Source organism: Bos taurus, chromosome 19 (assembly GCF_002263795.3).
Source record: "Bos taurus isolate L1 Dominette 01449 registration number 42190680 breed Hereford chromosome 19, ARS-UCD2.0, whole genome shotgun sequence".
In the NCBI taxonomy this organism is placed as follows: Eukaryota; Metazoa; Chordata; class Mammalia; order Artiodactyla; family Bovidae; genus Bos; species Bos taurus.
The window spans coordinates 11,965,256-11,977,410 of NC_037346.1; the positions used below are offsets into that span (position 1 = coordinate 11,965,256).

The 12,155-nt window shown below is 36.9% G+C and overlaps 2 protein-coding genes across 11 annotated transcripts in view; one reads left to right on the top strand and one right to left on the bottom strand.

Moving 5' to 3' along the window:
- Nucleotides 1–12,155, bottom strand: part of BCAS3 (BCAS3 microtubule associated cell migration factor) — a 586,592-nt gene that overhangs the window by 265,544 nt on the left and 308,893 nt on the right. The window lies entirely within an intron of this gene.
- LOC107131494 (small nuclear ribonucleoprotein G) lies at nucleotides 5,755–6,134 on the top strand. The gene has a single exon (XM_015458530.3). It carries the CDS (start codon nucleotides 5,784–5,786, stop codon nucleotides 6,012–6,014), a length of 231 nt encoding a protein of 76 aa, XP_015314016.1. The 5' UTR covers nucleotides 5,755–5,783; the 3' UTR covers nucleotides 6,015–6,134.

Below are 12,155 nucleotides of genomic sequence, written 5' to 3' on the forward strand. Positions count from 1 at the left end.
TTTCCCCATCTATCTGCCATGAAGTAATGGGATCAGATACCATAATCTTAGTTTCCTGAATGTTGAGCTTTAAGCCAACTTTTTCACTCTCGTCTATCACTTTCATCAAGAGGCGTTTTAGTTCTTCTTCACTTTCTGCCATAAGGGTAGTGTCATCTGCATATCTGAGGTTTTTGATATTTCTCCTGGCAATCTTGATTCCAGCTTGTGCTTCTTCCAGCCCGTGTTTCTCATGATGTACTCTGCATAGACGTTAAATAAGCAGGGTGACAATATACAGCCTTGACATACTCCTTTTCCTATTTGGAACCAGTCTGTTGTTCCATGTCCAGTTCTAACTATTGCTTCCTGACCTGCATATAGATTTCTCAAGAGGCAGATCAGGTGGTCTGGTACTCCCATCTCTTTCAGAATTTTCCACAGTTTATTGTGATGCACACAGTCAAAGGCTTTGGCATAGTCAATAAAGCAGAAATAGATGTTTTTCTGGAACTCTCCTGCTTTTTCCATGATCCAGCAGATGTTGGCAATTTGATCTCTGGTTCTTCTGCCTTTTGTAAAACCAGCTTGAACATCTGCAAGTTCATGGTTCACGTATTGCAGAATTTTGAGCATTACTTTACTAGCGTGTGAGATGAGTGCAATTGTGTGGTAGTTTGAACATTCTTTTTGGCATTGCCTTTCTTTGGGATTGGAATGAAAACTGACCTTTTCCAGTCCTGTGGCGACTCATGACTTTTCCAAATTTGCTAGCATATTGAGTGCAGCACTTTCACAGCATCATCTTTAAGGATTTGAAATATCTCAACTGGAATTCCATCACCTCCTCTAGCTTTGTTCATAGTGATGCTTTCTAAGGCCCATTTGATTTCATATTCCAGGATGTCTGGCTCTAGGTGAGTGATCACACTATTGTGATTATCTGGGTTGTGAAGCTCTTTTTTGTACAGTTCTTCTGTGTATTCTTGCCACCTCTTTTTAATATCTGCTGCTTCTGTTAGGTCCATACCATTTCTATCCTTTATTGAGCCCATCTTTGCATGAAATGTTCCCTTGGTATCTCTAATTTTCATGAAGAGATCTCTAGTCTTTCCCATTCTGTTGTTTTCCTCCATTTCATTGCATTGATCGCTGAAGGCAGCTTTCTTATCTTTCCTTGCTGTTCTTTAGAACCCTGCATTCAGATGCTTATATCTTTCCTTTTCTCCTTTGCTTTTCGCTTCTCTTCTTTTCACAGCTATTTGTAAGGCCTCCCCAGACAGCCATTTTGCTTTTTTGCATTTCTTTTCCAAGGGGATGGTCTTGATCCCTGTCTCCTGTACAATGTCACGAACCTCCGTCCATAGTTCATCAGGCACTCTGTCTATCAGATCTAGTCCCTTAAATCTATTTCGCACTTCCACTGTATAATCATAAGGGATTTGCTTTAGGTCATACCTGAATGGTCTAGTGGTTTTCCCTACTTTCTTCAATTTAAGTCTGAATTTGGCAATAAGGAGTTCATGATCTGAGCCAGTCAGCTCCTGGTCTTGTTTTTGCTGACTGTATAGAGCTTCTCCATCTTTGGCTGTAAAGAATATAATCAATCTGATTTCAGTGTTGACCATATGGTAATGTCCATGTGTAGAGTCTTCTCTTATGTTGTTGGAAGAGGGTGTTGGCTATGACCAGTGCGTTCCCTTGGCAAAACTCTATTAGCCTTTGCCCTGCTTCATTCCATACTCCAAGGCCAAATCTGCCTGTTACTCCAGGTGTTTCTTAACTTCTTATTTTTGCATTCCAGTCCCCTGCAATGAAAAGGACATCTTTTCTGGGTGTTCGTTCTAGAAGGTCTTGTAGGTCTTCATAGAACCATTCAACTTCAGCTTCTTCAGCATTACTGGTTGGGGCATAGGCTTGGATTACCAGGATATTGAATGGTTTGCCTTGGAAACGAACAGAGATCATTCTGTCGTTTTTGAGATTGCATCCAAGTACTGCATTTCAGACTCTTGTTGACCACGATGGCTACTCCATTTCTTCTAAGGGATTCCTGCCCGCGGTAGTAGATATAATGGTCATCTGAGTTAAATTCACCCATTCCAGTCCATTTTAGTTCGCTGATTCCTAGAATGTTGACATTCACTCTTGCCATCTCCTGTTTGACCACTTCCAATTTGCCTTGATTCATGGACCTGACATTCCAGGTTCCTATGCAATATTGCTCTTTACAGCATCGGACCTTGCTTCTATCACCAGTCACATCCACAGCTGGGTATTCTTTTTGCTTTGGCTCCATCCCTTCATTCTTCCTGGAGTTATTTCTCCACTGATCTCCAGTAGCATATTGGGCACCTACTGACCTGGGGAGTTCCTCTTTCAGTATCCTATCATTTTGCCTTTTCATACTGTTCATGGGGTTCTCAAGGCAAGAATACTGAAGTGGTTTGCCATTCCCTTCTCCAGTGGACCACATTCTGTCAGACCTCTCCACCATGACCCATCCGTCTTGGGTGGCCCCACACAGCATGGCTTAGTTTCATTGAGTTAGACAAGGCTGTGTGTGGTCCATGTGATCAGATTGGCCAGTTTTCTGTGATTATGGTTTCAGTGTGTCTGCCCTCTGATGCCCTCTCGCAACACCTACCGTCTTACTTGGGTTTCTCTTACCTTGGACATGGGGTATCTCTTCACGGCTGCTCCAGCAAAGCGCAGCTGCTGCTCCTTACCTTGGACAAGGGTGTCTCCTCAAGGCCGCCCCTCCTGACCTTGAACATAGACATCAGAAGGGGGTACAAAGAGTACCCACTTGCTAGTGTTAGCAATGGAGTTATATACTCTCCAATGAATCCAAAGAAGCAACATTATTAAGTTTTAAATACTTTGTGATATATTTAAAGGCTTATGTTTCATCAGAAATCAATAATCCAACACATATTGATTATCTGCTCTGTGGCAGGTACCAATACCCAGCATGTGGAAATACAAAGACAACCCTTGTTTTCAAATAGCCCTCTATTATATAGCATTACTTTTTCCCTCTTTTTCAAGGCATCCCCACCCAGACTCTGCGACTTCATGGACTGTAGCCCTTCAGGCTCCTCTTGTCCATGGAATTTTCCAGGCAAGGATACTGGAATGGGTAAGCCATTTCCTTCCTCACGGGATCTTCCTGACCCAGAGATTGAACCTGGGTCTCCAGCACTGCAGGCAGATTCTTTACTGCTTGAGCCACCAAGGAAGCCCCAATAATGCCCATCAGAGGTGTCTTAAACCAAGTGGTGACAGCAATCAGGATCCACATTGACTGTTAAGTCCTTTCCTAACTGCACTATTGCTATTTTCACATGGCAAATTAATCTTGATCACAATATACTTACATACACTGGTACAAAGAGTAACTTAAGAATTGCTATCAGTGTCACCACCTTCAACTCACATTCATGGATCATGGATGCTGTAACATCCGCTTACTCAATTTCTTTTTGTCAGCATACACTTAGCTGCAGGAAAAGATCAAGTTAAAATGTGTTATGATTTAAGTTGCACTTCTAATCCAAGTATTTCAATCAGTGAGAAGAAATTCTGTTTTGTTATTTGAAAAATCACAAGCTACAAACACTAAAGTCATGACTTTCACATCAGAGGTAAAATTCAAACTTCAGCACCCCAAAATCCTAGAGATACAATGTTCTAATCCTTTAAGAATGCCCTGATCTGTGGTTATTATGATAGCCTCTTAAATACTAGGAAGGAGAGAAGGAGGGACAAAGCCTCTATTTTCCTTCGCTCCATTCACAACTTAGCCCCAAAGTTCTGAATATAAGCATTTTCTGTAACAATAAGCCACCTTTACAACAACCAGATAATTATAGGTTCAGGTCAAGAACTCTAGACCATATTGATTACAGCTCTATGCAAGAAGGACCCTCCAGCACTGTTTGTATCCATTCTAACAGGGACAGCTTTTAAGTATCTGTGACACTCAGCATTTTCAGTCCTATCAGTGCCAGAAATGGAAAGCCAATGACCAGTCAGCCTGTCAGTCGTTGCCTGAAGCAATAAGGACAAGCTGGGAATTCATCACTCTGGAGCTTCATCTGCCAGCTGCATTCACACATTTTCACCACCTGAATAGTTGATTCTCTTCAACTCCCACGTGGCTCATTTCAGCATACAGTGTTTTGAAATGAATATTTGATCAGGCAGGGTAAAAAGAGGTTTGGACTTATCTGAGGTGTCACCATAATGCACTCTAAGTATTTCTAAGTATCAGGAACTAGGTGTCTTAAATCCCACTCTTTGCATATTTCTGAAATGGATCTGTGATCCTAATGAAATATGATTAAATGAGATAAACCATGTGAAAACATCTAACACGTTGTTAGGCACGTAGCTGTTTATAAATAAATACTAGTTCCCCATTTTCTTACTTCCATCTAATGGTAAACATCCTGACGATTCCTCATAGAGGAATGGGAGACAGGTATCTCAAACTGTCAAAGAAACTTAAAAATAATTCTAACTTTGTCAAAATGTTAAACTGTCACCCAAATATGAACCTAAGAAATAAAGAAATATGGTAGGCTGAAAATTAAAATTGCTTTGTGATTTGTGGACTTCAGGATTATTAGGGTGCTGATATGACAAGATATGGTTTTCTTTGTATTTATCCTACTTGGGGCAAGCTAACCTTGAAATTGGAGTTGATGTCTTTAATTAACTTTAGAAAATATTCAGCCCATCATTTATTTATTTTGCCCTATCCTGGCTTTTTTTCCATCCATCTCTAACAACTGCATGTACGTTAGGCAGGTAAATACCACAACATACATTTCTCACACTGAGTTTTGTTGTATTTCATTTTCTTCTTTCTTCACTTCAGTTTAAGTAAGTTTTGACTTGTTTTTGAATTTCTGATTCTATCTTCCTCTTCATATAGTCAGCTGCTAAGCCCATTCAATAATTTATTTATTTAATAAATTATATTTTTCAATTTTAGAAAGTCAGTTGGGCTCTTTTATGGATTTTGTCCATTTTTTGTTATTCCAATGTAGGAATAATACAATATAAGGATTCAGGTGTTCCAGTATAGGAATGACACAATAGAGGAATGTTAAGTTTTCATTTAAAACAACAACTACATCTAACATTATATGTAACAGTGAAATGTTAAACACTTCCCTATAAGATTACGTAGAAGACAAGACTTTCAATATCATCACTTCTACTCAGCATACTAGAGATCTAAGCGAATACAATGAGGGGCAAAAGAAATGAGGTGTAAAGATGGGAAAAAATATAACCATCTTTATTTGTAGATGACATGACTGCTGAGCAAAAAATCCAAACAGATCTACTAAAATTAATACATGAATCTATAACGGATTCTGGATACTAGTTCAATATACTGCCCCCCCCCCAAAAATTGTATACTATATACTATGGAAAAATTCTGAAAAACAAAGCCTGCTATTCATTATAGCATTAAAGCATCAAATGACTGAAATAAATGTTACAAAATATGTGTAAGACTCCTACATTAAAAGTTAACAAACATCAGGAGAAATTAAAGAAGACCACCAGGCTTCCCTGGAGGCTCAGTGGTAAAGAATCCACCTGCCAATGCAGGTGACACGAGTTTGATCCCTGGGTTGGAAAGATCCCCTGGAGAAGGAAATGGCAAACCATTCCAGTATTCTTGGCTGGGAATCCCATGAACAGAGAAGCCTGGTGGGCTACAGTCCATGACGATGCAAAAGAGTTGGACATTGTGGAGGCTCCTTTGAGCTCGCGGAGTAGACATGAGCAAAGCACACCCTCCCGAGTTGAAGAAATTTATGGACAAGAAGTTATCATTGAAATTAAATGGTGGTAGACATGTCCAAGGAATATTGCGGGGATTTGATCCCTTTATGAATCTTGTGATAGATGAATGTGTGGAGATGGCAACTAGTGGGCAACAGAACAATATTGGAATGGTGGTAATACGAGGAAATAGTATCATCATGTTAGAAGCCTTGGAACGAGTATGAACAATGGCTGTGTTCACCAGAGAAATCAACGCTTCCATGTGTCCCCTCTCCACATTTTACTACCAGAAAAATTGGGTTGTGTACATTTTCTTACTTTTTTTGTTAAATAAACTTTTTTAATAGCCAAAAAAAAAAAAAAAAGAGTTGGACATTACTTGGCGACTAAACATCAAAATAAATGGATAGCTATACAAGATTCATGTATCGAAAGAGTCCATATTGTTAGGATGTCAAATCTGCTAAATGTGACCCACAGATTCAATGAAAAATGACTCAAATCTCATCTAAATTTTTGTAGAGATGAATATACATTTAATCTGTAGTATGTATGTATATAGATATACACATATAATACATACATACATGTATATATATTATATAAATATGATGGTTGTTTGGGGGAATTAAGACCGTTTTGTGTACTTAAAGATAGGAATCCAAAGAGTTTTTGTATGTGATAATATCTATCAATATTGAAAACATTTTTGTGTTAATCCATTAAAATTTTAATTTTGAAACGTTACAAATAATGATAGTCATGCTTTCTTTTTTTGAGGTATATTATATGAATTTTTATTGAAGTATAGATGATTTATGATACTATATTAGTTTCAGGTATACAACATGGTGAGTCAATATTTTATACTCTATTTAAACTTATTACAAAATAATGGCTATATACTTGTTGTGTATTTCACCATAGTAGTTTGTGCCTCTTAATCTACCCACCTACCTCTATCTTGCCCATTTCCCTTTCCCTCTCTTTAATGGTAACCACTATTTTATTCATTTGCCTTGTTTTTTGATTCCACATATAAGTGATAATATACAGTGTTTGTCTGTCTTATTTCACTAAGCATAATACTCTCCAGGTTCATCTACATTTCTGCAAATGGCAGAATTTCATTCTTTATTATGGCTGAGTCACGTTCCGTTGTACATACATACTACATCTTCTTTATCCATTCATCTGCTGATGGGCAATTAGGCTGCTTCTCTATCTTGGTTACTGTGAATAATGCTACTATGAACATTGAGGTTCATGTATCTTTTTGAATTAGTATTTTCATTTCTTCAGATATATACTCAGGAGTAGAACCGCTGGATCAGTTCTAGTCTTAGTTTTCTCAGGAATATATACCATTTTTGTAGTGGCTGCACCAAACCAGAACCCCACCAGCAGTCTACTTGGGTGCCCTTTTCTCTACATTATCACCAACATTTGTTATTTTTGACTAGATTTTTCATTGATAGCCTTTCTGATAGCTGTGAGATGATATCTCACTGTGGTTTTGATTTGAATTTCTCCTTTGATTTCTGGTGGCTCAGACAATAAAGAATCTGCCTGCAATGCAGGAGACCTGGATTCGATCTCTGGGTCTGGAATCCCCAGAGAAGGGCATGGCTACCTACTCCAGTATTCTTGCCTGGCGAATCCCATGGACTGAGAAGGCTGACGGGCTACAGTTCATGGGATTGCAAAGAGTCGGACACGACTGAGTGACTTACACTTTGATAGCAATGCTGAACTTTTTTTCATGTGGTTGTTGACTATCTGTATGTCTTCTTTGGAAAAATGCCTATTCAGGTCTTCTGCACATTTTTTTTTCTTTTTTAAAAAACTAACTTATTTTAATTGGAGGCTAATTATTGCCATTTTTAAATTGTGTTTTTATATTAAGTTGTAAGCGCTATATATATATTTTGGATATTAACCACTATGGTCATATCATTGGTTAAATTTATTTCTAGGCATTTTACAACTTTTAATCCATTCTAAATTGTTTCATTAATTTCTCTATAGTTCATTATTAGTCTATAGAATAAGCAACATATTTCTGTATATTCATCTTGTATCCTGTAACTTCACTGAATTCATTTATTATAGTTTTTTGATGGAGACTAAGTTTTTTCATACATAGTATCATGTAATCTGCAAACAGTGACAGTTTTATTTCTTCCCTTCCAACTTGGATGCTTTTTAATTCTTTTTCTTGTCTGATGTCTGTGGCTGAGACTTCCAATACTATGTTAAATAGAAGTGGTAAGAGTGAGTGGGGATCCTTGTCTTGTTCCTGATTTTAAAGGAAAGACTTTCAGCTTTTTACCACTGAATAGATGTAACTGGAGGGTTTCTCAAAACTGGCCTTTATTATGCTTCTCTTACACCCACTTTGATGCGAGTCCATCATGAATGAATGTTGGATTTTGTCAAATGCTTTTTCTCCATATATTGATGTAAGTCAGAAATGGAATTGGAAAAGGATTGCGTGTATTCATATTCTGAGTTTTATCAGATTCTGGGGATATTCTTCCCTGATAGAACACTTAACGTGCTAGTTACAATGATATCTGAAACCATACCAATTAACTTCTGCAATCTGTCGTATTAAAATCCTTTGTTCTGTCTTGCACTTGAAATGAGTCCATTACCATACATAATTTTATAAGACCAGTCATTTGGAAAATACTGCATATCTTCCAAATGTTGACTTATTTTATGACATAAAATATCATACTAGGTAGTATCACCACCTATCTCATCAGAAATGTGTTTAAGTATGGGACCTGTTATGCAGACTGGTGGATACATGGTTTCCAAATTTCTAATTTTCAATTGAAGACTAGAATTTTATGATTGGTAGTAAATATTTGTCAGTTTGTTTTTTTTGAAATGACATGTTTACTTTGTTCATTTTTGAGAACATTTGTACCAAATACCAATGTCTGAATGAACGAAGTTTCAGTTTTTCTTTTAAGTAAAATGGCATTCCATGAAAACAGTTGCTAGTTCAGTGCAAAACAAACACACAACTCCCTCAAGACAACTAGTGTGCATTAATTCAATTATGATACATAGAACATTAAAAAGTACACAAACATGAAAATCTAATAAAATTCATTAGCTTCTAAAGTTTGATAAAATTAATAATGTTTACTGTATCAAGAAAGCCTTAAGTAATTATATCCTTTTTTTTAAAACTATGAGCAAATTGCATCTGCTATGAGCATAGCTTGGTGCCACTGCTTTTTACCACGCTAAGAGGCCATCAGGTTTATACACCACTGCTTCAGCACCATCTATACTGAATGTCAAGATGGCAAAAAAAGACAAAAAATGAATTCATATTTATAAAAATAGTTTTCACTCGCTGACCCCTTGAAAGTGTATTGGACACTTTCAGAGAGGTCCATGGACCACACCATCTGCTGGTATGTGTGTGCATATGTACGTGCATGGAAATGTAAAGACATACATTAATCTATATTTTATATTCTAGAATAGCCAAGAAATGACTAAAGGAAAAAGTAGAGACATTAATTTGTTACATTTCAAAACTTACTAAAAAGCTAGTTATTAAGATAGTGTATGATAGTGGTATAAAAGACAGGGGTGAGTGTGTGTGTGTGTGTATGGAAGAAAATAGAGAATCCAGGAAAAATATGATTTTTTTAAAAAGTATCGTCAAAATTCATTGGGGGAAAAATCTTTTTGATGAACAGTACTGGAACACACTTATCTGGAAGAAACTGAACCTTGATCCTTGCCTCATCTCATAATAAAAAATATTTTGAAAAGATTCATAGACTAAATGCAAAAGCCAGAACCATATAGTTAGTAAGGAAAAGCACTGAAACACATAAAAGTAAAAATAATGGAAAAAATGTATTTCTGCTTGTCAAAAAACACCAATAAGAAAGTGAAAAGGCAATGAATTGAAAGGACATACTGGCAAAATATCCAACAAAAAGCCTCATCCAGAGTAAAGAACCCCTGAAACTCAACAGACAACAGACCCAATAAAAACTGATGAAAGACTTCACAAATACATTGCAAAAGATATCCAAATCTCCAGTAAGTACATGCAAGGTGCCCAGTATCAGTATTCATCAGAGAAAAGCAAATTAAGACCACAGTTTACATTCACTAGAATGGCTCACACACTGCTGTTAAGAATGAAAAAATGGTATAGTCATTTTGGAATACTTCCTTGGCAGTTCCTAATAAAGCTAAACACATGCCTACCTTCTGAGCCAGCGATTCCAATCCTATGTACATGCCCAGAAGATATGAATTGACTATGTCAAAAAAAGACTTATACAGCAAAGTTTATAGCAGCCTTATTAATAATATGCCAAAAGCTAAAAACAACAGAGTAATGGATACATAAACTGTGTTATATTCAAACTATGCTGCAATGTAAAAAAATGAACTAGCGATACTTGTAATACTTGAATGAATCTCAAAAACATTAAATTAAGCAAAAGAAGCCAGATGCAAGAGAATGTACAGAATGATTCTATTTACTTCAAGTTCAATATAAACAAAGCTAATTTACGATGATAAAAGTCATAGTCTGGGTCAAAGGTAGTCTTGACTGGAGGAGGAATAAAGGAACTTTCTGAAATGATGGAAATAGTCTAACTTTGATCTGAGTGGTGATTATCTGGGTATAAAAACTGATCAAGCTGTATGATTAAGATATGTGCATTTTTGCTATATGTAAACCATACCCTAATTAAAAAAAAATCCTTCAAAGATGATCTAAAGTATACACGTATCAATTTTTCAAGCTAGAAGGAACTTTGCAAATAACCTACTTCAATTCTTTTCTTCATTTTATAGAAGTAAGCCTTGGGTTTTGAAGCCATTTCTTAAAGAGCTAGTTCCAGGCAGAGCAGAGACTAGAACCAAAGATCTGTAAGTGACTAGTCACTATTCCTTCCACTGCCTCAAGCTTCAAAAACAAAACTGTTCCCAGGAACAATTATTTCCACTTTGATTATTTGCTTTAGTTTTTCTCTGACAGTTTTCAACAATATCCAGGGGAATACCCCAAGCTCTGGTTCCGACTAGTTGCCCGGGTGAGGTCCCGGGCTGCTTTTTAATTGCTCACTGGGCTTACACAGTCAGTGGAGAGAGGCTCCTTTGTTTGTTTCTAAGTTCATAGATGGCACCTATAAGCATAAGCCGCTCAGGCTCTTGGACACAATTTAAAATAGTGTGGCACTAACAGTTTGACACTAATGTCACTAAGACAAATGGAATCCCCGGTTCAGACTTAAACAAATTCTAATACTGCCCCCAATATTGTCCCTCTGCCACCACAGTCTCAGGCAACAGACTACATAAACAGTCCAGCCTTGTATTAAAGATGTAGTAATAACGGTACAAAAAAGAAAAGTTGGGTCTTTTGGCCCAAAAGTCTCATGTAAATAATGTGGTACCCTGGTATATCAACAGTAGGGAGAATTCCATCAATTCCTTCTCCAAACGCTTAGGAAAGACTTAAAGGCATGTCATGGACTTGGTGCTTGCAACAGAGAAAGCCAAGGCGAGCTTTCAGCTGACACAAAGATTTATTCAAAGAAGCAATGTGTCATCAGAAAAAAACTTTCCCAACAGCTTCTTCTACTTCTGTTTACAGTTTTTTCATCTTCAAGTGGGGCAATCATTTTTTCCTTAATTGTGCTGAGCTAAAATTTTCCACACTGTTAACTTGAATTTCATCTTCTAACATCCTATAAATATTAGAAAGAAGAATGAAAGGAGTATTTAAATCAGGAGGAGAGAGATGTGACTGAGCACTTTTGTGATGGGAAATCAGCTCTTTTCCCTATGTTCTTAATCTCTATAATTTACTTTTGATTCTATAGAGGCAGTAGGTGTTCACTAGATGAGAGCTGAAATAAGGCACAGACTTCCACTTTTCTAATGAAAAAGCCAACCTTAATTATCTTAGTTTGAATATTTACTGTTCAAAGTATAAATAGTGTCACAGTAAAATTACTGACCTCCTTTTTCCCCCTCTAAGGGACTCTGTTCACAGGTCAGGACTAAGCCTTCTTTTAATTTCACCCTCATCCCTAATCCTCTTACTGATTCCACAAAGGCTTTGAATACCCAAGGTACAAGTATGCCTGGAGTTTTCGTCACCTTATAATCACAAAGACTATCTGGAACTCTATTAAATGAAAACCATATCATCTAAATAGCTCAATATTTCAAAAGAACTTTATAGCCTTTATATTTGGGAGTTATTTTAGGAAATAATTTGAACATATTCCTGCCCAAAAAGGTACAGCAAATTTTTATAAAGGGAAAAAAATTCTTTTTTTTTCCTTTTGTCTTTTGGCCAT

Bases quoted from the DNA above. Each gene is read 5' to 3' on its own strand.
- LOC107131494 (XM_015458530.3), top strand. From the start codon at position 5,784: ATGAGCAAAGCACACCCTCCCGAGTTGAAGAAATTTATGGACAAGAAG.